The sequence below is a fragment of the Acipenser ruthenus genome, chromosome 58 (assembly GCF_902713425.1).
Source record: "Acipenser ruthenus chromosome 58, fAciRut3.2 maternal haplotype, whole genome shotgun sequence".
NCBI lineage: Eukaryota > Metazoa > Chordata > Actinopteri > Acipenseriformes > Acipenseridae > Acipenser > Acipenser ruthenus.
Genome location: NC_081246.1, coordinates 906,964 through 933,744, shown reverse-complemented (window position 1 = coordinate 933,744; position 26,781 = coordinate 906,964). Strand labels below are relative to the sequence as shown.

Below are 26,781 nucleotides of genomic sequence, written 5' to 3'. Positions count from 1 at the left end.
TGGCGTAAAGTGCCGTGTCCTGTTTTGTGTTCTGTTTAAACCTTTACTTTGTTAATAAATGCTGAGTGCTACCATTTGCACTCAGCTTCTCATCACCACCGTCTGTCTGTGTATTCCTTTCTGGTCTGACGCCACCTACTCTGGCCGTCTTTGTGACACATGGTCATTGAAATGTTTTGATAGAGCATAAATATGTTCCCATATGTCGCTGAAATTTGATTGGCTTGTGGCAATGTTTTTTATTGCAGCGACTTGCCTTGAAGAAATTTAAAACAGGACCCAGCCATGAGAGTGTGTGCCAATTTATGTGCCGATCAGCCTAACAGTTTCGGAGAAGATCTTTGAATATTTTTGGCCAATCCTAATGTGGCCGCCAAACCAGTTGACCAGTTGACCTCTCATGAACAAATCTTATTGTAGGCCACTCTGTACAGCAAGTTTCAGATCTCTACCTTTAGCCGTTTTTGACAAGAAGACTTTTGAAAAATGTCAATTTGTCACAAAATCCAATATGGCTGCCATGCCATACAAGGCCATGACATATGGCCTTCATTTTTCTTGTGGGTCAAATACCCATAGGTATCTACCTCCCATTGCAATTTTCGTGAGTTTTCGTCACGCGGTTTTCATTTCATGGCCATTTAGCAGATATGGCTGAATAATAATAATCAGAACAATAACAATAGGTGTCCAGCAACTTCGTTGCTTGGCCCCCTAATAATAATAATCAACACAAAAACAATAGGCTTCTTCAGCCTACAGCTTGGAAGCCTAATGAGCATAACAAACACATTTTTGGTTGTGGTCTAACTTATTAGAATGTCTTATCACAAAGCGCTTACCCATTTTCCAATGTCAGAGGTCATGTTGGGCCAATAGTATCTCCCTGAAATGGCATCTGTAGTCTGTAGTAAAAATACCACAATGAGCACCTGTTGAACTCCAATGAAATTCTGTCCCTTGCTTCTTCGCTGAGGCAACAACTTTAGCAGGCTTTTTGTCACCACCTTTATTCTTACGAAGATAGTGTAGTTTGATATCTGAAAAGACAGTTGCATTCAATCTTATACAGATTTCTGTCTAAATACAACAAATTAAACAATTGCATCATAACCTAGAAATAAGAATTACTTTACCAATAATCTCAAATTTACGACATCTCTGCCGAATGGTTATTTTTTCTTGTTTTGTTGCTCCAGGTGGGTGTTCTTTTTTGGTGAGTTAATCCATTATTTCAGAAACAATAGATTGGCCCATTTCCTAAAATAAATAAAATACAACTAAAATTGGTAACGTGTGAATAACCATATGAAAATATAAACACAAGTAATATGAATGGAATGAAAATGCATGGGACATTTACAATTATATAAAAAAAGCAAATTTGTCTTATGATGTAAGAGTTAAATAGTGCACTGTCCTACTCCTTGATCAATCTTGATCCAAGACAAAGCCATTACATCACCCCCACCCCTCAAATAGATATGTAATAACACTACACGCCTGTCTTGGGTATTTACCTACTTACAGCTGACACATTTTTTGATTTACAGGTATTTTTGCATTTCCAGGAAAAATCATATTACTTATGCTGCACAGAAGTTTGAGGACAGTGTAAAACTTTTAAAAGGGAAGGTTAAAATTGCAGACACGTCCCAGCTTAAGAGCTAAAAAAATAATTTAAAAATCTCAGATTAGACAAAACGTTTGTCACATATTTGCATTTGTATTTAGTTTGGTAGTAAATGTACTGCACTTGTATTTAGATTGAGCAAATACAGATTTTCAAATACACGTCATCATTTGCATTTAAATAGCCTACAAACACATTTGACCTAAAAGTCGCCATTATCGCTACCAAAAGACGCCATCGGTACAAGTTTGTAATTTGTGATTAGTCAAAGTTTTGATTTCGTCCAGGCCTTACATTTAAAACCATGGGAGAAAAATAAAGAATAGGTAAATGCATTAATTATTAAACATGTCTTTCCATATTATTACTGTACCTTAGCTCCTTTTTTCTCTGCTCCAATCGGTAATTGTAAGCTACCTGCTATCATGTGCTCCTTAAACTTGCATGAAATGAGCGTTTACGATCACACACACGAGCAGACTTCTATTAAAGAAATACGCGCACGCTCCAAGTCAATGTAGAGAGATCTGCGAAATCTAGTTGATTGCTAGGGGATGCACGATATCAAGGGGGGTGCAGGATTCGTCATAACACCGGTTTTGTAAAAGGAATGCACCGGGGAAAATAACAGTAGGAGAGATTTCATCTTGAAGCTAGCCACAGCGCTTCGGCAGAAACATTTCGATCAGAAAACCGCAAAGCAGCAGGCTGCAGCAGCTCAACCCGGATTCAGTGCTGCACCGAGCGACACATGCAAAAGAAAGCAAACGTTACATTTCGTTTTTAAATAAAAAAAAATTTGCTTTTACATTTTTGTATGTGCATATACCTGTTTACACACTACTTTCTTTTGAAATGTTTATTATATTTTTATCATTTTTTGAAGTAGTGCTTTGTATGTGGTAAGTTAGAAAATAAACTCTTTTATGTTTAATTGTTCATTTAAATACAGTGTTTCAGCCGTGCAGATGTTTGTCGTGCTTGAATAAAACTTTTCAGTTGTATCGGATAGTTTGTCTTTCATTTTCATATTGATGTTGTTTAAAATGTAACCGTCATAATGACTGCTGGCGTGGTTTTAGATACGGGTAACCGCAGCGGTTCTAGTGTTAAATTTGAATGAATACAGTGTGCTAAATGTTGAGGACTAAAACCCTTTATTTATATTTAAATATTAATCATATAATGGAGGCATCGTCCTTTTATATTGAGAAATTAATACTAATGTTTGTATTTTAGCAACATAGTCGGGGTGTTGCCTAGGATATTGAGGTATTAATGTTAAATATTATATCTTACTAAATATGCATGACAGCATGGCTGAGTCTCTCAGTTTGAGCAATAGGATTGTTATATGTAACTCCCCACTAGTGACCAACTCTTCAGCTCTTTCAAGTCAATGCTAAGCTTTGGTCAATTCTGAACTTCACACCTCAAACAGTTTTGTTGTTGACAGGCTCTGACTGCAATGTAACACCCCCCATATACAGTTTCACAATGGAAATCAAGAAACAGATTTTATCAGTAACCTGAGAATGAATGACTAAGGTGATTACCTTGAAAATGTCCCCTCTTGGAATTTCAATAAAGCACTGAAATCACAGACAGCACACCAATTTGTCATTATTATTATTATTATTATTATTATTATTATTATTATTATTATTATTAGTAGTAGTAGTAGTAGTAGTAGTCATAGCAGTAGTAGCAGTAGTAGTAGTAGTAGTAGTAGTAGTAGTAGTGGTAATAAAGAGTATGTAGCGGGTTCCTGAAATGTAGCGTTATAATACTCACGTGTTGCTACAGCTGTTTAAATGACATACTTGTGGTTTTTCTGCTCTTTGTTTACATCCTGACAAAGTTTTAGACAGAAGTGTAAAGTCTGTTTCAAAGGGATTTTCAAGATGTCGGCTCTACTGCACTTGGGTTTGAGATCTATTATTATTATTATTATTATTATTATTATTATTATTATTATTATTATTATTATTATTATTATTATTATTATTATTATGATTATTAGATTCTTAATTTGTTTACTGTACAAATATTATGGTGTCTTCAAACAAGCAAAACCACCCTTATGAAAAATCCACACAATAACCACATGTGGTTGGCTAGTATAACATGTGCATTCTTGCTGATCATATGTGATTGTAGGATTCAGACATTAGAACCACATGTGGGCACCTCCAACAACATGAAAGTTGCTCAGGTCCACTGAGGCAAAATCAAAACATGTTGAACATTTGAATTAAACATTATGAACCTCGTGCTACTCTTTATTCAACATGTCGCTAACAATAAAGTATTATGTTTTTGTATCTTTGTAAATACCTAGAATAGTGGAAGTATGAAAGCTTGAATCAAAGCAAAAAGTAAAATAATGATAATATCTTTACATAGCGCCTTTCATAGTGGACCACCATCAGAAAGCACTTTATAAATCAATGTCGCTTACAATAGGACATTGATTTATTATTATTATTATTTGTTTATTTAGCAGACACCTTTATCCAAGGCGACTTACAGAGACTAGGGTGTGTGAACTGTGCATCAGCTGCAGAGTCACTTACAATTACGTCTCACCCGAAAGACGGAGCACAAGGAGGTGAAGTGACTTGCTCAGGGTCACACAATGAGTCAGTGGTTGAGGTGGGATTTGAACCGGGGACCTCCTGGTTACAAGGCCTTTGCTTTAACCACTGGACCACACTGTCTCAATAATGAAAACCAATAACAATGTGTCTTTGTAAATTAACCATTTAAAAACTCAATATGACAACAATACAGCTTAAACATGGTACATATAATATGTTACGAAGTGCAAGATATGCACTTGCATGATCAAATTTGAGGCACACATCAATCAATATAGGCTATTTACACTGCAATAAATAAATACAAATATGCATTGTGGTCACAATTAATAACAAATGTATACATCAATCTATCAATATATGTGCTGTATATATACAATAAATCAACATTTACACATTTCACTGAGATAAGTAAAAACATACAATCAAAACACTGCAAAATTGCACAAATAGTATTTGTTTTTGAACACTGCATTATATCTACATTTATTTGATCATTGATTTTTTGCTATGGACACAGGACTGACTAGACTAAAAAAGAATCTGACCTGAGTTACCTTCATAAATCTTAACTATTGAGTTGTTCCTTTTCTGAACCTGTGTGTAAGACACACTGTGATAAGCTGCGAATGTACTAGAACTGAACATCAACAGATGCATTTAGATTGTTTTCTACAGCAAGTTTCTCATGTGTTTAAAGTCCTTCTGTAGCCACTTCCAAACTCAACAGCCCCTGAAATTATTTTAGCTTGCTTTGTACTGAAATACCCATCAAGCAAGTGCTAGAACAAGCTTCCTATGGATTCCAATGCTTCACTCAGTGTTTCCTGTACTCGGCTCAACCTGCTTTAGGGTAAAAACGAGGAAACTATTTGGAGCGGTACGGCTTGAGTGCCATGAAATAACTTCAGCAGGAATCCATTGCATGATTAGAAACAGTATGCTGAACAGCACCACAGTGGTCTCCAGTTTCTTACAGTATCTGGAGTATGGAGCGATTGATTAACAGTATGTGACTTGGCAAATAACATATCATTTTACAAAGTCTTGTACAAATGTATGTAGATCTAAATGCATTAAACAGGTCTATTTGAGAAACAGATTTTTTTGTAAGGTATAGACTGGATTACACAAAAGCAAACAATTATGAAAAAAATGTGGTGGGAAAGAAGTAAAGCTCTCCATTCAGAGGCTTTCCAATGCACTCTTACTTTCAGAGATCGAGGGAGTCGAGTGATGTTTGATGGTGGACTCATGTTATCAATGTTGTTTATTTTTGTTCCAGTATACCAGAGCTCTTTAAGATAAATACTATCAAACCACAAGGTTGTCTCATTACATGAAGATCAATGTAATGCATGCAGTCAACAATAAATCAATTTCCAAGGTTGAAATAAGGAATTAGCATGAAAGGAGTAGGTCCTTTTACTCCATGAATACCTGATTTAGCAGCATGAGGACTCTGTGCATGGCTTATCATGTCCTTATGCTTTTGTTCTCTTACTTCTTGGTATGGATATACTTACACAGTGCCTGTTCATTAATTTTTTTCATTAAAAATGTTTTAATTATTTAGTATTTTTTAAATACCTATGAAAAGTCATTTGACATAACCAAGGGTTTAAAGTTGTGTGTGTGTGTGTGTGAGTGGGCACGTGCTTGGGTGGATAGATAAAACTGTGTTGGAATAACAGTTCAGTTACCTGCAGCCTGGCGTGTTCGTGTCTTCTGTGAGAGTCTCCGATTTAACATGCTGGCGACGAGATAAACAAACGGATCACGCAGAACAAAAAACACCTCAGCACTCAAGCAAGCATTGTGAGATTGTTTCCGAATTGAAACCCGACCGGTGACCGACAACATTAACCCTATTCTACATGAACCGTTCACTACAGGTCACATAGGCCTTGCTGTGTGCAACAATGAATAAAACGCCAGAGAGCTGAGAGTGAAACAGAATCGCCACTGCCCTTTCGCGTTCGAGGAAGCAAATAGCAACTACCACAAATAATAAGATAAAAAAAGGACAACAAAATTAAAATAAAGGGGGAAAGTGATATTGGCTGCTGATTAAATCGCCTAAAGTTAAACAAATTAAATGGCACATTTCTGGAAAGTAGAGATATATGACCCTAATCAAGAGCCTTGGAGCAGATATGTGGAGAAACTGAATTTTTATTTTGAAGCAAATGGAGTGACCGAGGAAGATAACAAATTTGAGCCATTCTACTAAGCGACTGTGGCAGTGTTGTCTAATAGCACCATTGAAGCCATCTGAAGTTTCTTTCTCTGACATTGTCAAAACTGTGGGAAATCATTTTGAGCCCAAATCTTCTGTAATAGTGGAAAGTCTGGCACCCCTGGGGAATCAGTGGCCAGTTTTGTGGCTAAGTTGAAGCAACAAGCAGTGAGGTGTGAGTTTGGTGGGACGCTTGAGGATCAGCTGGTCTGGGGAATAGGAGATGAGCCAATCCAATGTCTCTTGGCGCTGCCAGATCTAACACGGCAGAAGGCATTGAAGGCTGCAGACAAAAGAGCTCAGGACCTGCAAGGCTCAAAGGAGGTCAACAGAATGTCATTGTTCCCTCCATCGGAGCAGGTTAGAGAGAAGAAATCGGGAAGGCCCAAGCCCTCAGTACAGTGATACTACCGGTGTGGTGAAGGTCATGCACCAGAGGTGTGTCTTATTTGATTTGAAAAAACTGAGAGTTCCTTTGCTATATTGTACTGTGACTGACTGCTGTGTGAAAGGACAGTGTGTCGTTTTGATAGATGTCCTGCAGTGTCGATACCAAGCTTTTTCTATTTTATGGACGGAATATCCTTCAGTTTTAAATAATCAATGTCTAGTAATTCTAAACATTTTAAACATTATAGCAGACATTTAGTTTATGTAAAATAGCTGTTTTTTTATTTGAAATGCAAAAAAAAAATGTTGGGACCATTTAAATAGTCAGATAGTTTACCAAATGGTTTCATGTGGGTACATCCGGCATTAACATTTTTAAAAATCCAGTATTGCACCGAATCTAGCCTTGCAGCCAAATAATATTTCTCAAGAGTAGTCAAGGATAGCTCTCCTGGTTCAGAGAGTGAGAGTCTCCTTTTCATTATTCTGGGCTGGGACCCTTCCAGAGAAAATCTACCCAACAGAGAGATGGGCAGCATTTTCCAGTTCAGCATCTTCTACTGTTAATTATAATTATTATGCTGATTATTGGTAGCCTAAAACTTAGTTCCAATCTTCACATAATATAATTCTTTACATGCAAATAAACATTTTAGCTTCCAGCTAACAGTATGGTTTTTTGCGCAGGTAGGTAATTTATTTGCAAGTTCCCTAACAATCCAACGTAGTTTCAGTAAGCTAAAATTGATAGAAATGATCTCTGAACTGCAATGAGCCAAGAACGCTTGTCCAATCTAGCCATTATATCCACTGAATTTGTATTGGCCAACTCTCTGAACTATGACCATGTCATCAATTACTTTGCATCAGAAAGCAGGAAAAGTACATTTGTATGCTCTAGGTTTCATTTCTATTGGTGCATTCCATTGGACATTAACAAAGATTTTGAACTCTTTTTTTATTAATTTATTTTATCCGCTGAATACAAGTTCCAGTGGGAGGCGCTGGATTTATATCCCGCACAGGGTGCCATCAAGGATCGGTACGGCTCTGGGTTGCAGTCCCAAATAATAAAAAGTCAATATTACACACAAAATATAAGAACATAAGAAAGTTTACAGACGAGAGGAGGCCATTCGGCCCATCTTGCTCGTTTGGTTGTTAGTAGCTTATTGATCCCAGAATCTCATCAAGCAGCTTCTAGAAGGATCCCAGGGTGTCAGCTTCAACAACATTACTGGGGAGTTGGTTCCAGACCCTCACAGTTCTCTGTGTAAAAAAGTGCCTCCTATTCTCTGTTCTGAATGCTCCTTTATCTAATCTCCATTTGTGACCCCTGGTCTTTGTTAATTTTTTCAGGTTAAAAAAGTCCCCTGGGTCAACATTGTCTGTACCTTTTAGGATTTTGAATGCTTGAATCAGATCACCGTGTAGTCTTCTTTGTTCAAGACTGAATGGATTCAATTGTTTTAGCCTGTCTGCATACAACATGCCTTTTAAACCCGGGATAATTCTGGTTGCTCTTCTTTGCACTCTTTCTAGAGCAGCAATATCCTTTTTGTAACGAGGTGACCAGAACTGAACACAATATTCTAGGTGAGGTCTTACTAATGCATTGTAAAGTTTTAACATTACTTCCCTTGATTTAAATTCAACACTTCTCACAATATATCCGAGCATCTTGTTGGCCTTTTTTTATAGCTTCCCCACATTGTCTAGATGAAGACATTTCTGAGTCAACATAAACTCCTAGGTCTTTTTCATAGTTCCCTTCTTCAATTTCAGTATCTCCCATATGATATTTATAATGCACATTTTTATTGCCTGCGTGCAATACTTTACACTTTTCTTTATTAAATGTAATTTGCCATTTGTCTGCCCAGTTCTGAATGCTGTCTAGATCATTTTGAATGACCTTTGCTGCTGCAACAGTGTTTGCCACACCTCCTATTTTTTGTGTCGTCCGCAAATTTAACAAGTTTGCTTACTATACCAGAATCTAAATCATTAATGTAAATTAGGAATAGCTGAGGACCTAATACTGATCCCTGTGGTACACCACTGGTTACCTCGCTCCATATACAAACACGGTCACCAGTCCTGGGTGAGTGCTGTAGTGCTCGTGGTGCAAAATACAAGTTATCATGATACAGGTGCTGTGATGTCCGGGTTAGTGCTGGCCTCTGGCGACAGCTCCGGAACATGTTTGCCATCTACTAATAACAAGAAGTAACAATTAGAGACAAACACTCACGGTACGATAAACACAATACTGGTCCTTCCGGGTCGTTTCTTAACCATAAACGAATGAACAGATCACATCGCTCCATCCCCTATTTATACCGTCAGTCATGACCCTTTGGTAAATGATTGCAACTGCTCCTCCAATCCGCGGCTGCCACATCTTTTCCCTTCCGGGTCGATGAGTTAGTCCCCTGGAGCTCCGCCCCCTTTCTAGATGACTACTTTCTTTTAACCCTGGCAATAAATTGTCAGGCCATCCGGTCCAGGGTACTCTGTTTCCTGTACTTAGCGCCCTCACAGGTCGGGAGGGAGATTTACCACCAAGAATCATTCTATTTCTGTCACAGTCCTCGGCGCGTTTACACTGAAAAAAAGTGACCGGAATCTGTCCTCCTGTCCTCTCAGTCCGGAATAAGAACTCAACATTTGAGAGGATAAGGATGGATTCCAGAACGTGCTCAGTAGCGTTTACGCTAGCAAAAAGTGACTGGAATCCGTCCTCTTATCCTCTTGAAATATTTGTGCCAGTGTAAACGTACCTATTGAAAAAGACATCTAGTCCAAATGGTAAATGCACTTTATAACTATGGAAAAGCATGGGGCAATGCAAACTTTTATAAAGGTAAGCTGCATGCTCAAATGTTTTTGATATACAGTCGCCAACGCTTAGAACAGGCACGTTTGTGTTAACGTGATTCACCCGCAGTAAACAATGGATGGTATAAACTTCCACACAATAACCTGACATTCAAAATGCCCCCCAATCACCAGCACAGTAATGAAAACAAACACATGTGTATGCGGTTAAAAATCTTTATTAAGACACTCATTATACTAATGAAAAAGATGAAAACTTATGAATGTAATAAAGTACAGCAATCCGTTGCGTATCCGACTGCGATGAGACCAAAGTAAGGGCAGATATGTAAAAAGGCAGATAAATGAATCCTGTTTTAAATACCATTATACACAGCTGTAACAATTACTATACTATATTATTATTATTTAGAGATTCAGCTTTTATCAGCTTTTATCCCTTGTTTAGAAAGATACAGGGTATTAATGCTTGTGACGGAGTAGCCGTCTGCAGTGTGGGTGCGTGCATTCACTGCTGAGTGACAGGCAGGAGACCGAGACAGAGGTTGAAGTTGATACGCCCCCCGCAGGCAAACAGGATTTATTTACATATTAAGAACATAAGAACATAAGAAAGTTTACAAATGAGAGGAGGCCATTCAGCCCATCTTGCTCGTTTGGTTGTTAGTAGCTTATTGATCCCAGAATCTCATCAATCAGCTTCTTGAAGGATCCCAGGGTGTCAGTTTCAACAACATTACTGGGGATTGCAGTGCTGAGCTGTGGGGTTTCCAGGATACAATGAGACAGTCAACAGTTGCAGTTCAAAGCAGTAGGAAACCACTGTAAATATTTTTTGAGCTTTTAGTGAACAATGGCTCTCATTCCTCTCCTCTCACTCACAAATTCAACCTCTCAGCTCTCTCAATTCTCCCGCTGCAAGATCCCGCTTGTCTTTCACACTGTCATCTCCACACACCCCCAAGTGCCTCCCCCTTCCTCACTTATTGGTCCAACACCCCCGTATCTCTGACTGGTCGTGTCAGACCTGCTCCCACCCCCCTCAGTGACGCACTCACACACACAGTCTTTACGCTTTAATTTCCACAAGCACCAAAACACACAGAGAACGCCAACAGATGTGAACAAGAACAACAGTTTACAAACACACATTTACAGAGCACTCCTGTCCCCTTCCCCGTCCATAATCAATCAGGTTCATTCCTACATTGTCCCCAGCTTTTTTAAACAACGTTGCATTGTTTGCTGACTGACAGTTCCAAGCATGCTTTAGCAAGCGCACAGCATCGAACAGAGACATTTTATGTACACTGAATTTTTGTGCTGATGCTCATCGCTTTTCTCTTTCCAGACATGCTTGCTAGCTGTTGCAGTCAGTGCTGTTTTTTTTCAAACTGTAAATAAACTTGACACTGCGTACAGGGATTAAATAGGCAAGGTACAGTACAGGGGTAATCACTCAGTAACGAGGTGCAAACAGCCGATTGATCGATCTGTTAAGCTTTTTTACTACAGTAGTTACCCATGGGTGTTATCTTTGTAGCACTGCAAAAGTCTTTTACTCCCGGTTAAGAAAAAACATTTAGCAGGTCAATGAGTTCCTGGTTTTAAACTGTTTTTACCAGTTGGCGAACAGTTTCCAAATATAGGCATCAGTTACTGTGGTAACGCAGACAGGAAATGGTGAAAATTCACCCTTCTCTATGGAAAATGCATGGCTTTTATTACCAGCAGATGGGACGACACGTGACAGCCAATCATATAAACATTCTATTATCATTATTGTTTTGTTTTTTAAAGAGGATCTCTCGAGATAGAGATATAGAGATAGATTTTGTGACCTGCCCCTAGATTGAAACAAACCCAACTAGTCCTGGCACGTTTATGGCTTAATTAACGTTTGCCTTCTCAATCACTGGGATATCGGCCAGCAACATCTCCCACAAGATAAACATCTTGGGATGTCTTTCTCTTACCAGTGAGGGTGTAAAACAGTGTCTCCCTCTTTGGAATGTGTTAAAAGTGTCAGTTTTGTTTGAAGCTCTGATATCTGACCGGAATGTTATCCTTTGGTCTGTTTAAATGTAGGCATGTGTATAAACACTTATGATGAGTCTTTGTGAAGGAATATACTTGTTTTTATATTAGAGAGGCTAGTGTGTTAAAAGATTTTTTTTACTCTAAAAGGTGTTCCAATCACACAGGAAATGTTCTGGTTTTAAGGTATACCACTATTCAGCATTCCGGGTTTCTTCCCTGTGTGAATTTGTTGGTGTTTTTTAAGGGTCCCTGGTAAAGTGAAACTCCTGCCACATTCATTACAGCGGTGTGGTTTCTCTCCAGTGTGAATTCTTTCGTGTTTTTTTAGAGTACTTAATTCAGTAAAGCACTTCCCACAATGATTACAGTGGTATGGTTTCTCTCCTGTGTGAACTCGTTGGTGATTTTTAAGATGTTCTAATCGAGAGAACCTCTTCTCACATTCATTACAGTGGTATGGTTTCTCTCCTGTGTGAACACGCTGGTGTCTTTTAAGTTGTGGTAGACTGAAACTTTTCCCACAATCAGGACAGAGAAATTGAGTCCCACTTGTGCGATTTCCCTTATGAGTTTTAGGAGATCCTAATTGACGGGAACTCTTCCCACCTTGAGTAGAACAAGTCAAAGTCTTCAAGTTGCCCCGGGTTTCAGAGTTGTTCACACACAGAGAATGTGCAGCCTCTGTACTCTCCAGAGTAAGTGTTGGTCTGTCTTGTAAAGAAGGAATTTTAACTATGTGAGTTCTCAATGTTTTTATTGCATTTTCTTGGTGTGTCATGTCTCTGTGTTTCTTGCACTGCTGTTTGCCACTGGAAGAGGTTTTGCAGTGGGGTGATGGAGTGGAGCCGTGTTCTCCTTCTACTGTAGAAGATAAAGAAAGGTAGGTTATTGTACAGCATTCTTACATATTGGCTCTTCTGCAGGGCTTCCTTTCATAACCATGACCAACTCCTAGAGTGAAGTGCATATTTATCCAAATCCACTTATAAATCACTCCTATTAATGTTAGTCTTCTTTTATTACCATCACATTGAAATGTGCCAGGCAGAATATAATGGGTATCAATGAGTGCCTGAGAATATCCCTTTGATTATTAACACACTCCTGTTAATATCACTCACCTGTATTGATTTCCACCCCACTTAATATCACTTTGAGGAACAAAATGTATATGATGAGTCATGTGATCCCAGCACCACTATAAAGCTGTGGGAGCAGCACAACTGCAAACAGTCTACCAGAAACAGCGAAAAGCAAAATGCATTCAAAAGTGGTATGTTAGTGGGTGCACATCTAGCAGATGTAAGCACAGTATTAAGTACAGTTATGTTGCAACCTGTTAAATTGCACTGGGATGACCAAAAACAATCTTTAGCACACTTCTGCAGTTTAGTAACTCATTTCTGCAAGGTTTACTGGCAGGTCAATGCTGCTTGTTCTGTACGATTACCTTTAAATCCCAGTTCACATTCAGCTTGACAATAATCACACAGGCTGGATCCCAGCTTGTTGTTCTCCTCAAGTGTACAGACATTATTTTCAGTAGGAACTTCCTCTGTGATGGGGACACATTCCTGTTCTATGAATTCCTCTTTAATAGGAACACATTCCAGTCGAGGGAACTCTTCAACACATGTCAGCTCTGTAACCTGCTTTAGACTTGCACACCACTCCTGGTCAAAAGACTCCTCTAGTGTATAAACTGCTTCTATCCTTGGCCCCTCCTGTGCTTCAGATTTAGGCATAGCATGGCTCTCTTTGGGATCTGTGTGAAAGAAAATTGTACACAATTATAACTAACTTACCAGTCAGGTTCCCCTACAAAGCCAGCCCCTTGTCAGAATTCTACTGAGAGATGACACTGGGTCATTCCGGTGGAACAATTTTTTTTTTTTTTTTTAATGAAAATGTATTTATTTATTTTAAAATTGATACAGTGGGCCTAGTTACAATTACCCTGAGATGAGAATGAGGTTTGATCCAATGTTGCTTCTAAAGTATTTCTGGTAGAGGGGAGATTAATGCCTCAAATAGAAGCTGAAATACATTTTTGTTTTTAAATTAAAATAAAAACATTTCACCCCATCCACATTTCCACGTTTTATATCGGTGTGTTTTTAAATAACATACAACTCCTATCAACCTTGTGTGTTATTTGCCTTGAATTAGGGATTGTATCAAAGTAAACCCCTGAATTATTTATATGCCTTCGACTGGAATTTTAAAAGCATTTTCTGTTCAACTGACCCTTATACTTTTCATTACAAAAACTATTCTACAATATCCATGGCTAAATGGATGATGCATGTTCATGTATTTAAAATTCAAATTATCTTTTAAAATACTGTTGTATTTTATCTTTTTAAAAAACTGGAGGATTCACAGCAGTTGGCATTTTCTATCTGTGACCTTCACCCTGTATATTTTAAATTGTTTACAAAGGGGGGGGGGGGGGGGGGGGGTAATGTAAAGCTACATTTCTAAAGGCTGGGAACTGTATATTGCTTTTTGAAGGTAGACATATTAAAACACGTTTATCATGCAATTTACTTTAACATGTTCTCTTTATAAAAATTGTACAGTAATTTGTATGACCCCCTCTGAATACAGTTGAGTGGAAATTACTATTACAAACAGTTACAGTGGAATAGAATCACATTTCATCTGCAGTGTTACTCACCTCTGCTGAATGAATATTTACTGAACCCGAATCACAGTAACAGTTCGTACAGCTCTTATAAACGTTACCATAGAGAAATGCATTGAATGCTGCATATTGAAGCAGTGAGGAATGGTACAGCATATTAAAACATGATAAATGCACAGCATAACTATTGGAAAAACTGTAGGGCAAAACCCTGCATAAATGTATTTGTTTAGTTTAGTTTTGTTATTTAAAAGCAAATGTATTTGTTTATTTTAGAACGGGGTACCTCTCTTCCGCCCCTGATCAATTTATTATTTTGTATTTGTTTTGTTGTATTATTATGATTTATTTATTTATAAATATGACGTCAAAGCCGTATGTGTTTTTTTTTTTATTTTCATTTAAATGTGTTCTGGCAGAGGCAAGGTCAGCAGCTCGTCCTCTGCCAGTAGTAATTAAAAAAACTTGTGCAGATTGTGGCTGAGGGGTAATGAGATAATTGATAGTTAACTCCTCGGCCACAGTAAATAAAAGCCTGCAGCTCTCTGCACTCAGGGGTGGTGTAGAGAGGAGAAAACGAGAGCAAGCAGTGTTTAAAAATACAGGATCAGTGAAAGATTGCCCAGCCTGACCTGAGTTTTGTGTTTTTTGCTCGAGATTTGTTTTTGTTTGAATATTTGTTTTGCTCTGTGGATAGTGTTTTTGTTTGAATATTTGTTTTGCTCTGTGAGCAGTGTTTTTGTTTGAATATTTGTTTTGCTCGGTGAGCAGTGTTTTTGTTTGAATATTTGTTTTGCTCGGTGAGCAGTGTTTTTGTTTGAATATTGGTTTTGCTCGGTGAGCAGTGTTTTTGTTTGAATATTTGTTTTGCTCTGTGAGCAGTGTTTTTGTTTGAATATTTGTATTGCTCTGTGAGCAGTGTTTCTGTTTGAATATTTGTTTTGCTCTGAGCAGTGTTTTTGTTTGAATATTTGTTTTGCTCTGTGAGCAGTGTTTCTGTTTGAATATTTGTTTTGCTCTGAGCAGTGTTTTTGTTTGAATATTTGTTTTGCTCTGTGAGCAGTGTTTCTGTTTGAATATTTGTTTTGCTCGGTGAGCAGTGTTTTTGTTTGAATATTTGTTTTGCTCGGTGAGCAGTGTTTTTGTTTGAATATTTGTTTTGCTCGGTGAGCAGTGTTTTTGTTTGAATATTGGTTTTGCTCGGTGAGCAGTGTTTTTGTTTGAATATTTGTGTTGCACTGTGAGCAGTGTTTTTGTTTGAATATTTGTGTTGCTCTGTGAGCAGTGTTTCTGTTTGAATATTTGTTTTGCTCTGTAAGCAGTGTTTCTGTTTGAATATTTGTTTTGCACTGTGAGCAGTGTTTTTGTTTGAATATTTGTTTTGCTCTGTGAGCAGTGTTTTTGTTTGAATATTTGTTTTGCTCTGTGAACAGTGTTTTTGTTTGAATATTTGTGTTGCTCTGTGAGCAGTGTTTCTGTTTGAATATTTGTTTTGCTCTGAGCAGTGTTTTTGTTTGAATATTTGTTTTGCACTGTGAGCAGTGTTTCTGTTTGAATATTTGTTTTGCTCGGTGAGCAGTGTTTTTGTTTGAATATTTGTTTTGCTCGGTGAGCAGTGTTTTTGTTTGAATATTTGTTTTGCTCGGTGAGCAGTGTTTTTGTTTGAATATTGGTTTTGCTCGATGAGCAGTGTTTTTGTTTGAATATTTGTGTTGCACTGTGAGCAGTGTTTTTGTTTGAATATTTGTGTTGCTCTGTGAGCAGTGTTTCTGTTTGAATATTTGTTTTGCTCTGTAAGCAGTGTTTCTGTTTGAATATTTGTTTTGCACTGTGAGCAGTGTTTTTGTTTGAATATTTGTTTTGCTCTGTGAGCAGTGTTTCTGTTTGAATATTTGTTTTGCTCGGTGAGCAGTGTTTTTGTTTGAATATTTGTTTTGCTCAGTGAGCAGTGTTTCTGTTTGAATGTTTGTTTTGCTCTGTGAGCAGTGTTTTTGTTTGAATATTGGTTTTGCTCGGTGAGCAGTGTTTTTGTTTGAATATTTGTTTTGCTCAGTGAGCAGTGTTTTTGTTTGAATATTTGTTTTGCACTGTGAGCAGTGTTTCTGTTTGAATATTTGTTTTGCTCTGTGAGCAGTGTTTTTGTTTGAATATTTGTATTGCTCTGTGAGCAGTGTTTCTGTTTGAATATTTGTTTTGCTCTGAGCAGTGTTTTTGTTTGAATATTTGTTTTGCTCTGTGAGCAGTGTTTCTGTTTGAATATTTGTTTTGCTCGGTGAGCAGTGTTTTTGTTTGAATATTTGTTTTGCTCAGTGAGCAGTGTTTTTGTTTGAATATTTGTTTTGCACTGTGAGCAGTGTTTCTGTTTGAATATTTGTTTTGCACTGTGAGCAATGTTTTTGTTTGAATATTTGTGTTGCTCTGTGAGCAGTGTTTTTGTTTGAATATTTGTTTTGCACTGTGAGCAGTATTTTTGTTTGAATATTTGTTTTGCTCTGAGCAGTGTTTTTGTTTGAATATTTGTTTTGCTCTGTGAGCAGTGTTTCTGTTTGAATATTTGTTTTGCTCTGTAAGCAGTGTTTCTGTTTGAATATTTGTTTTGCACTGTGAGCAGTGTTTTTGTTTGAATATTTGTGTTGCTCTGTGAGCAGTGTTTTTGTTTGAATATTTGTTTTGCACTGTGAGCAGTATTTTTGTTTGAATATTTGTTTTGCTCTGTGAGCAGTGTTTTTGTTTGAATATTTGTGTTGCTCTGTGAGCAGTGTTTCTGTTTGAATATTTGTTTTGCTCTGTGAGCAGTGTTTTTGTTTGAATATTTGTGTTGCACTGAGCAGTGTTTTTGTTTGAATATTTGTTTTGCTCTGTGAGCAGTGTTTCTGTTTGAATATTTGTTTTGCTCTGTGAGCAGTGTTTTTGTTTGAATATTTGTTTTGCTCGGTGAGCAGTGTTTTTGTTTGAATATTTGTTTTGCTCTGTAATCAGTGTTTTTGTTTGAATATTTGTGTTGCTCTGTGAGCAGTGTTTCTGTTTGAATATTTGTTTTGCTCTGTGAGCAGTGTTTTTGTTTGAATATTTGTTTTGCTCTGTGAGCAGTGTTTCTGTTTGAATATTTGTGTTGCTCTGTGAGCAGTGTTTCTGTTTGAATATTTGTTTTGCTCTGTGAGCAGTGTTTTTGTTTGAATATTTGTGTTGCACTGAGCAGTGTTTTTGTTTGAATATTTGTGTTGCTCTGTGAGCAGTGTTTTTGTTTGAATATTTGTTTTGCTCTGTGAGCAGTGTTTCTGTTTGAATATTTGTTTTGCACTGTGAGCAGTGTTTTTGTTTGAATATTTGTGTTGCTCTGTGAGCAGTGTTTTTGTTTGAATATTTGTTTTGCACTGTGAGCAGTGTTTTTGTTTGAATATTTGTTTTGCTCTGTAAGCAGTGTTTTTGTTTGAATATTTGTGTTGCTCTGTGAGCAGTGTTTTTGTTTGAATATTTGTTTTGCTCTGTGAGCAGTGTTTCTGTATGAATATTTGTTTTGCTCAGTGAGCAGTGTTTTTGTTTGAATATTTGTTTGGCACTGTGAGCAGTGTTTTTGTTTGAATATTTGTTTTGCACTGTGAGCAGTGTTTCTGTTTGAATATTTGTTTGGCACTGTGAGCAGTGTTTCTGTTTGAATATTTGTGTTGCTCTGTAAGCAGTGTTTTTGTTTGAATATTTGTTTTGCACTGTGAGCAGTGTTTTTGTTTGAATATTTGTTTTGCTCTGTGAGCAGTGTTTCTGTATGAATATTTGTTTTGCTCAGTGAGCAGTGTTTTTGTTTGAATATTTGTTTTGCACTGTGAGCAGTGTTTGTTTGAATATTGGTGTTGCACTGAGCAGTGTTTTTGTTTGAATATTTGTGTTGCTCTGTGAGCAGTGTTTCTGTTTGAATATTTGTTTTGCTCTGTGAGCAGTGTTTTTGTTTGAATATTTGTTTTGCTCTGTGAGCAGTGTTTTTGTTTGAATATTTGTTTTGCTCAGTGAGCAGTGTTTTTGTTTGAATATGTGTTTTGCTCAGTGAGCAGTGTTTTTGTTTGAATATGTGTTTTGCTCTGTGAGCAGTGTTTTTGTTTGAATATTTGTTTTGCTCAGTGAGCAGTGTTTTTGTTTGAATATTTGTTTTGCTCAGTGAGCAGTGTTTTTGTTTGAATATTTGTTTTGCTCTGTGAGCAGTGTTTTTGTTTGAATATTTGTTTTGCTCTGTGAGCAGTGTTTTTGTTTGAATATGTGTTTTGCACTGTGAGCAGTGTTTTTGTTTAAATATTTGTGTTGCTCTGTGAGCAGTGTTTCTGTTTGAATATTTGTTTTGCTCTGTGAGCAGTGTTTTTGTTTGAATATTTGTTTTGCTCTGTGAGCAGTGTTTTTGTTTGAATATTTGTTTTGCTCTGAGCAGTGTTTTTGTTTGAATATTTGTTTTGCTCTGTGAGCAGTGTTTCTGTTTGAATATTTGTGTTGCTCTGTGAGCAGTGTTTCTGTTTGAATATTTGTGTTGCTCTGTGAGCAGTGTTTTTGTTTGAATATTTGTGTTGCTCTGTGAGCAGTGTTTTTGTTTGAATATTTGTGTTGCTCTGTGAGCAGTGTTTTTGTTTGAATATTTGTTTTGCTCTGTGATCAGTGTTTTTGTTTGAATATTTGTTTTGCTCTGTGCACATTTTTATTGTCTGCATGCAATACTTTACACCTTTCTCTATTAAATGTCATTTGCCGTGTGTCTGCCCAGTTCTGAATGCTGTCTAGATCATTTTGAATGACCTTTGCTGCTGCAACAGTTTGCCACTCCTCCTATTTTTGTGTCGTCTGCTTATGTCAGTGCTTGCTAGCCTATTACCCAGTTTTAAATTGAAAGCATTTTTGTTTGGGCTTTGTTAAAGTTTGCACACGTCTGACAATTACTACATGATTCTGTGATCATTCCACGGTGTTATGCTAATGAACCATGGCTAAGTTATAAAACAGAGTTAGCTAATGCACATTGTTAAAGTGTACTGCAGTTAGTAATCCTTTCCAATTACTAGTATCTTAAGTTAAGGGCCTGCAAGGACAATAAATAATCCATTTTTAGAAGGCCTTCTTTGTTGTTCTCCAAGTTGCTGCAGTGACACTGTAGGTGCTACAACGAGTTACTGCAAATCCGATATTGTTTTAGCACAGATTTCATTAACCACCCAGCTGCCCATTATTTTGGCAACTTTCTATGTTAAAAATGCTCTTTGTTTTGCAGATTTTTCATTCTTAGACTTCAAATAAGCAATCTGGACAGTTTTCAAAACAATTTTTGCTATATTGTTTTAAATACACAACGGAAATACAGTATTTCAATAGAACTTAAATAACAACGTGTTTACAATTGTAGCATTATAATATAGATCACAACGCAACATCCCCCCCCCCCCACTGCCCGCATTATAGAAGTATAAATAATACTTTTTACAATGGCAGCATTATAACAACATTATATTAAGGCATACCACTTTAGAAATGATTTTTTGTGTAAGATTTCAAAGCAGGCGCACTTCAAACCCTCATCAATGCTAACATCTTTATCTAGCACATATACATCAGAAAACTTGCATCGCAGATTTTTATATCACGTCATACACAGTATCTTCCCCAGTTTCAGGCATGGATGTATAGCGCTGTTATAGGAATTATCTGTGAAGTGTAGGTACAATAAATAAATAAATAAATAGGTAATTTTGACCAGTACCAAACCTGACAAGGCTTCCGTACAACCTGTAACACCAACAAATAAATAAAGAAATCTCATTTTATTCTCTGTAGATAAACAGACATCCATTTTTCACTCTCAGCTGTGTATATAGAGATGACCCGGTCTGCCATCTGCCAGTAAAAAATAAAACTGCATACACTTCTACAATACAGTGTTCTTATTTTTTAATTGAAGCACGTTAGACGTGTTAAACTTTGCAGATGCACATATAAACGCCTGCACGCTATTCCCACGGGAGTGACAAATTTGGACTTGCATGCGCTCCATGTGGAAATCGCGGGATAAGCAGCTGGGTGGTTATGTACATGTGTTTGAACGTTTTTTAAATTAAAAGGTAGAAATACTGTGTGGCCTTTCTTTGTTAACGTGTGAAGTGAAAAACAGCACTTCAAAAATCGTCAAGGTAGCAAATCCACTGAATTGAATACCAGCCAAAACTTCCCGTTATTATGGTACATTAGTTACTTAAGATTTCCACCATCTTATTAGAAAAGTACCGTTTAGTACATTCTACTTTGTCCCCAGCATTTGAATACAGTCAGCACTTGGATATCCGTTACCCAGATACACATCAGTCACATTTTCCCTCCCTTATATTAAGAATAAAATCAATCCCCATTTGAGACAGAGAGCGAATGAATCCTAGTCAACAATCTCCCTCCCGACCTGTGAGGGCGCTGAATAACAGGAACAGTGTGCCCCGGACTGGATGGTTTGGCAGTTCATTCCAGGGTCAGTCAGAAGCCGGCCATCCAGGAAGGGGGAGGAGTCCTAATACCAGAAGTCATTGCCTTAATACGGTAAGCGATGTGTCAGTCATGGTTTGGAGGATACGTGATTGCACTAGCTATCGAAGGGGGCGTGACTACGGGTATTTCAGGGGATGTGACGAAGCAATCTGTTCCTTTGTTATGGTTACTGCAAGGACCTGTTAAGGAGACCAAGTGTAAATGTACCGTGAGTGTTTCATGTTTTGTCTGTTTGTTGTTCTAACTCTTGTTATTTGTCATTGTTAGACGGCTAACACTAACCGGGAGCTGTCGCTACGAGCCAGCACCAAACTCGGACTGCACTGTATCACGATCGTTGTCTTGCACCACACCTGCACAAAGAACACTCACTGTCTGGAGAAGTGACCGTGTCTGTGTTGTGCGTTATTATTATTAGTGTCTTATTATTTCGGGGCTGAAACCCTTGTTTTGCACAGAGCGATCCACATTGCTGTGTAGAGCCTGAGTGTATTATGTAAGTGTTGACATGCAACCCAGCCAAATAAAGAGCTGTTTAATTGTGAAGTGTCTTGTGTCTGTCTTTCCCGGAGAACTGCATCACCACTGCACCTGCGCACTGCAAACCACTCGTTCACACCACTATATATATGTAACAAATTAATGCACTTACCCGTCGCACGCGATTTCCGACTCCGTCACCAGTTTTCTGATACAAAGCCCATCTCTTCAATGTTACAAAATCAGTCTGTCTTTATTGTGCAGTTACACAGCGCTTCCTCCAATTTCACATGATGAAAATGCAGCAAAAACAAAGTGAACGAGACAAGCTATGGTAATGTAAGAGTTAATCATTAAACAGTTTTAGATACTGTGTTGCATTAAAAAAAATCTGTGATCTTTAGTTGTTTTGTGCATTTTCATTTGCAAGTGAACTGTGACATTATTAGGGCCTTATCGAGCACTATATTCTGCAATTTTGAATACGGACTTTGGATCCTGTTTAAATTCTGAAAACTGGTGTTTTTTTAATCTTTTGTTAAATTGCATTGCCTTTATGTTTTACGCAGTTCTGTGCATGGGTAACATTGATTTAATTTTGCTGTTGGGTCATTAATGGGGGATTTTACATATTGATACAATACGTACTGGATTTAAAAGTATGAACTGTATTACAGTCCGCAGCCTTTTGGCAAGTGATACTTTCAGAATCATATCGTTCTGAATTAAAATACTTCTGTTGAAAATACAGTACTGTACCAACAAAACCAACTACAGTGCATTTAAAATAACTAGGTTTCCATTTACAACAGTCCTTTCAGCTGTATTTCTGACATTGCATTTTTTTTGTGTACCCTGAAAAACAGACAAGGGTTGGAACCGGCCAAAATGAAATAATCAGATATGTGTCGCACTCTTTTAACTGTCACTGAAGTCAAAATTTTATAGGGTTGAATATGCGAGTGCTGACTGTATTAAAACACGAGACAGAACAAATCCTCTAATGTAATTTTAAGTCAAACACATAGGATTTGCAGTGTTTTCCTGTTTTTCCTTAGCTCTAAATAAGTTCCTGTGATGTTATTCTTTCTTCACCCTTACAAAATTAAATGCCCATCTCAGTGAACAAATCAGGCAGTGAAATTCAAGCCCTCCCCTATCCAAAGACATGCGTTTACAACCTGTACTGCAAAGTATGGTGGCCCAGTAAGTCAAATAAATTAAGTGCGTTTATCATGTTTACACCACCACAGTCCTTAAATGGTTAAGAAGATTGGTAGAAGTCCAAATTACGTGTTTAGTGTTATTAATTAATTCATTAATTTATTATTAGATAATAATATGCCTTTGTAGCACTGCAGAAGTCTTGTACTCGTGGTTTTAATAAAAAACATTTCGCAGGTCACTGAGTTCCTGGCAGTTTGCAGGTCTCGGCATTAGTTACAGTGGTAATGCAGACAGGAAATACTGAACTTTCAGCGACCCATACAGAAATTCAAGATGCACCCTCTTCTGTGGAAGATGCACAGATTTTATTACCAGCAGATGGGAGGATACGTGACTTAGCCAATCATATAAACACATACGCATTTTATTATTGTTTAAGTAATAGTGGGTGTATATTTTTTTTGTTCTGTGACCTGCCCCTAGATTTAAACAAAGGTTAGGGTTAGGCATGTGTCTCTCTTACAAGAAGGCTGTGAAATAGTGTCGCTCTCTTTGGAATGCATTAAGTGTCGGTTTTGTTTACAGCTCTGATGTCTGATGGAATGTTATCCCTTTCTGTTTAAATGTGTAAATACAGGCCTGTGCAATAAACACTTCTGATGAGTTTTTGGAAGGATTTACATATATATCTATATATATATATATATCTATATATATATATATATATATATATATATATATATATATATATATATATATATATATATATATATATATATATATCTGTATCTATATATAGATAGAGATAGATAGATATAGATATCTATATATCTATATCTATCTCTATATCTCTATATCTCTATATCTCTATATCTATCTATTTTTTTAAATCACATATCTCTTTAGGTGACAGGAAATGTTCTGTTTTTTTAAGATGTCCCAACAGATTATACCTTCCCCAACGTTCAGCATTCAGGGTTTCTCTCCTGTGTGAATTCGTTGGTGTATTTTAAGGCTGTCTGTAACAGTGAAACTCCTCCCACATTCATTACAGTGGTATGGTTTCTCACCTGTGTGAACTCGCTGGTGTTTTTTAAGATGTTCTAGTCGCGAGAACCTCTTCTCACATTCATTACAGTGGTGCGGTTTCTCTCCTGTGTGAACACGCTGGTGTCTTTTAATCTGTGATGGACTGAAACTCTTCCCACAATCAGCACAGAAAAATGGAGCCCTTCCTGTGCGATTTCCCTTGTGAGTTTTAGGAGATCCTAATTGACGGGAACTCTTCCCAGCTTTAGCAGAACAAGGCAAGGTCTTCAAGTTGCCCCGGGTTTCAGAGTTGTTCACACACACAGAATGTGCAGCCTCTGTACTCTGCAGAGTATGTGGTTGGCTCTCTTGTAAGAAAGGAATTTTAACTATGTGCGCTCTCAATTTTTTAATTGCATTTTCTTGGGGTGTCATGTCTCTGTGTTTCTTGCTCTGAGGTTTGCCACTAGAAGAGTTTTTGCAGTGGGGTGATGGAGTGGAGTCGTGTTCTCCATCTATCGTTGAAGCAAAAGAAAGAGAAAGAAAGAAAAAGAAAGACAGACCAATGTTATTGTATAGGATTCCTACACATTGGCTCTTCTGCAAGGCTTCCCCTCATAACCATGACCAACTCCGAGAGTGAACTGAATATTTAGCCAAATTCACTTACAAATCACTCCTGTTAATGTTAGCCTTCTTTTATTACCACCACATTGAAATTTACCGACCACAACATAATGGGTATCAATTAGTGCCTGAGAATATCGCTGATTATCAACACAATCCTATCAATATCACTCACATGTACCAGTCACTGATTTCCACCCCACTTAATATCACTTTGAAGAATAGTAGTATAAGATCAGATTTATATGCAAGTGCTGTATTGAAAATGTTTCTTCTGGTGACACTTCGCAACTCGACTGGATTTAGCATCACCCAATGATGAGACATGTGAGCCCAGCACCACTATAAAGCTGTGGGAGCAGCACAACTGCAAACAGTCAGCATTTGAAAGTGGTGGGTTAGTGGGTGCACATCTAGCAGATGTCAGTATTAAGTACAGCTATATTGCAGGGCTCCCGAGTGGTGCATCCAGTAAAGGCACTCCGCATGGAGTGCAGGATGCGCCCTATAGCCTGGGGGGGGGGGGTTTAGGTGGTCCAGGGTGTCCTCGGCTCACCGCGCACCAGCGACCCCTGTGGTCTGGCCGGGCGCCTATGGGCTTGCCTGCAAGCTGCCCGGAGCTGCGTTGTCCTCCGACGCTGTAGCTCTGAGGCGGCTGCATGGTGAGTCTGCAGTGTGAAAAGAAGCGGGCGGCTGACGGCACACGCTTCGGAGGACAGTGTGTGTTCGTCTTCACCCCTCCCGAGTCAGCGCAGGGGTGGTAGCGGTGAGCCGAGCTTAAATAATAATTGGATATTCTAAATTGGGAGAAAATAATAAAAAATAATTGTCGAGTACTAAATTTAAAATAATAAAAATAAAATAAAAAAAAAAGTACAGTTATGTTGAAACTTGTTAAATTGAGGTGGAATTACCAAATAAGTCAATCTTTAGCACACTTCTAGAGTTTAGTAACCAGTTTCCACAAAGTTAACAGGCAGCTCGATGTTTCTTGTTTTGCACGATTACCTCTAAATCCCAGTTCACATTCAGATGGACAATCATCATACAGACTGGATCCCAGCTTCTTGTTCTCCTCAAGTGTACAGACATTATTTTCAGTAGGAACTTCCTCTGCGATGGGGGCACATTCCTGTTCTATGAATTCCTCTTTAATAGTAACACATTCCAGTCGAGAGACCTCTTCATCTTTAACACATGTCAGCTCTGTAACCTGTTTTAGACTTGCACACCACTCCTGGTCAAAGGACTCCTCTAGTGTATAAACTGCTTCTATCCTTGGCCCCTCCTGTGCTTCAGATTTAGACATAGCATGGCTCTCTCTGGGATCTGTGTGAAAGAATTGTACAAAATTATAACTCTTACTTACTAGCCAGGTTCCTCTACAAAGCCAGCCCCTTGTCAGAATTCTACTGAGAGATGTCATTGGGTCATTCCAGTGGAACAATTTATGAGGAGATGTATGTAAATGTATTTATTTATTTATTTGTAAATTGACAGTGTGCCCAGCACTATACACAAATTACACTATAGCGTAGGGCCCGCAGCAGAAATGGGGGCCCCCGTGAGGTTGCTGTTTATTTGGGACATTTTACAAAGACTACATTATTATTATTATTATTATTATTATTATTATTATTATTATTAATTTATTTCTTAGCAGACGCCCTTATCCAGGGTGACTTACAATTGTTACAAGATATCACATTATTTTTACATACAGTTACCCATTTATACAGTTGGGTTTTTACTGGAGCAATCTAGGTAAAGAACCTTGCTCAAGGGTACAACAGCATTGTCCCCCACCTGGGATTGAACCTATGACCCCTCTGGTCAAGAGTCCAGAGCCCTAACCGCTAATCCAGACTGCATGCGGGCGGACGGGCCCACACACACAGGAAGAGAGGTGCACAGTGTACAATTAAAATATTTAAATGTTTGTTAATGTTCTTTTTTTCTCCATGCATCCGTGAGTAGAAAATTATTTTGATTACAAAACTTCATTGCAGCTTCAGCAAATATATATTTTTTTAACATAGTAAGGGTGCGGGGGACTCCCCTCCCCAAGCACAGGTTGAAGGGAGTCCCAAAATAGAGTAGAGCAACTGGGTACTCTATTTTCCTTAAGCAAGTTATAAGAGTCCACAAGACAGGGGGGGCTCCCGAGTGGCGCATCCAGTAAAGGTGCTCTGCGCGGAGTGCAGGATGTGCCCTATAGCCTGGAGATCGCAGGTTGGTAATCCAGGCTATGTCACAGCTGACCGTGACCGGGAGTTCCTAGGGGGCGGCGCACAATTGGCTGAGCGCTGCCCGGGTAGGGAGGGCTTAGGTCGGCAGGGGAATCCACGGCTCACCGCGCATCAGCGACCCCTGTGGCCGATAGGGCGCCTGTGGCTCTGCAGTGGAGCCGCCAGACCTGTGTTGTCCTCCAGTCTGGTGGCATTCCTGTGGATCTGCAGTGCGAAAAATGACGGCTTGGCAGGAGCACGTTTCGGAGACGCGTGTTCCAGCCGCCGTTTCCCCGAGTCGGCGGGGGGGTTGCGAGCGGTGAGCCGAGGATACAGATAATAATTGGGCATACTAAATT

The 26,781-nt window shown here is 38.2% G+C and overlaps 1 protein-coding gene across 1 annotated transcript; it reads right to left on the bottom strand.

Moving 5' to 3' along the window:
• Positions 1-9,912: 9,912 nt before the first annotated feature.
• LOC117407571 (zinc finger protein 184-like) lies at positions 9,913-25,519 on the bottom strand. Its single transcript, XM_059018198.1, has 4 exons — positions 25,203-25,519; positions 23,609-24,082; positions 13,194-13,508; positions 9,913-12,604 (listed from the first exon to the last, which is right to left on the bottom strand). The coding sequence occupies exons 1-4, from the start codon at positions 25,501-25,503 to the stop codon at positions 11,922-11,924; spliced, it is 1,773 nt and encodes a 590-aa protein (XP_058874181.1). The 5' UTR covers positions 25,504-25,519; the 3' UTR covers positions 9,913-11,921.
• Positions 25,520-26,781: the final 1,262 nt, after the last annotated feature.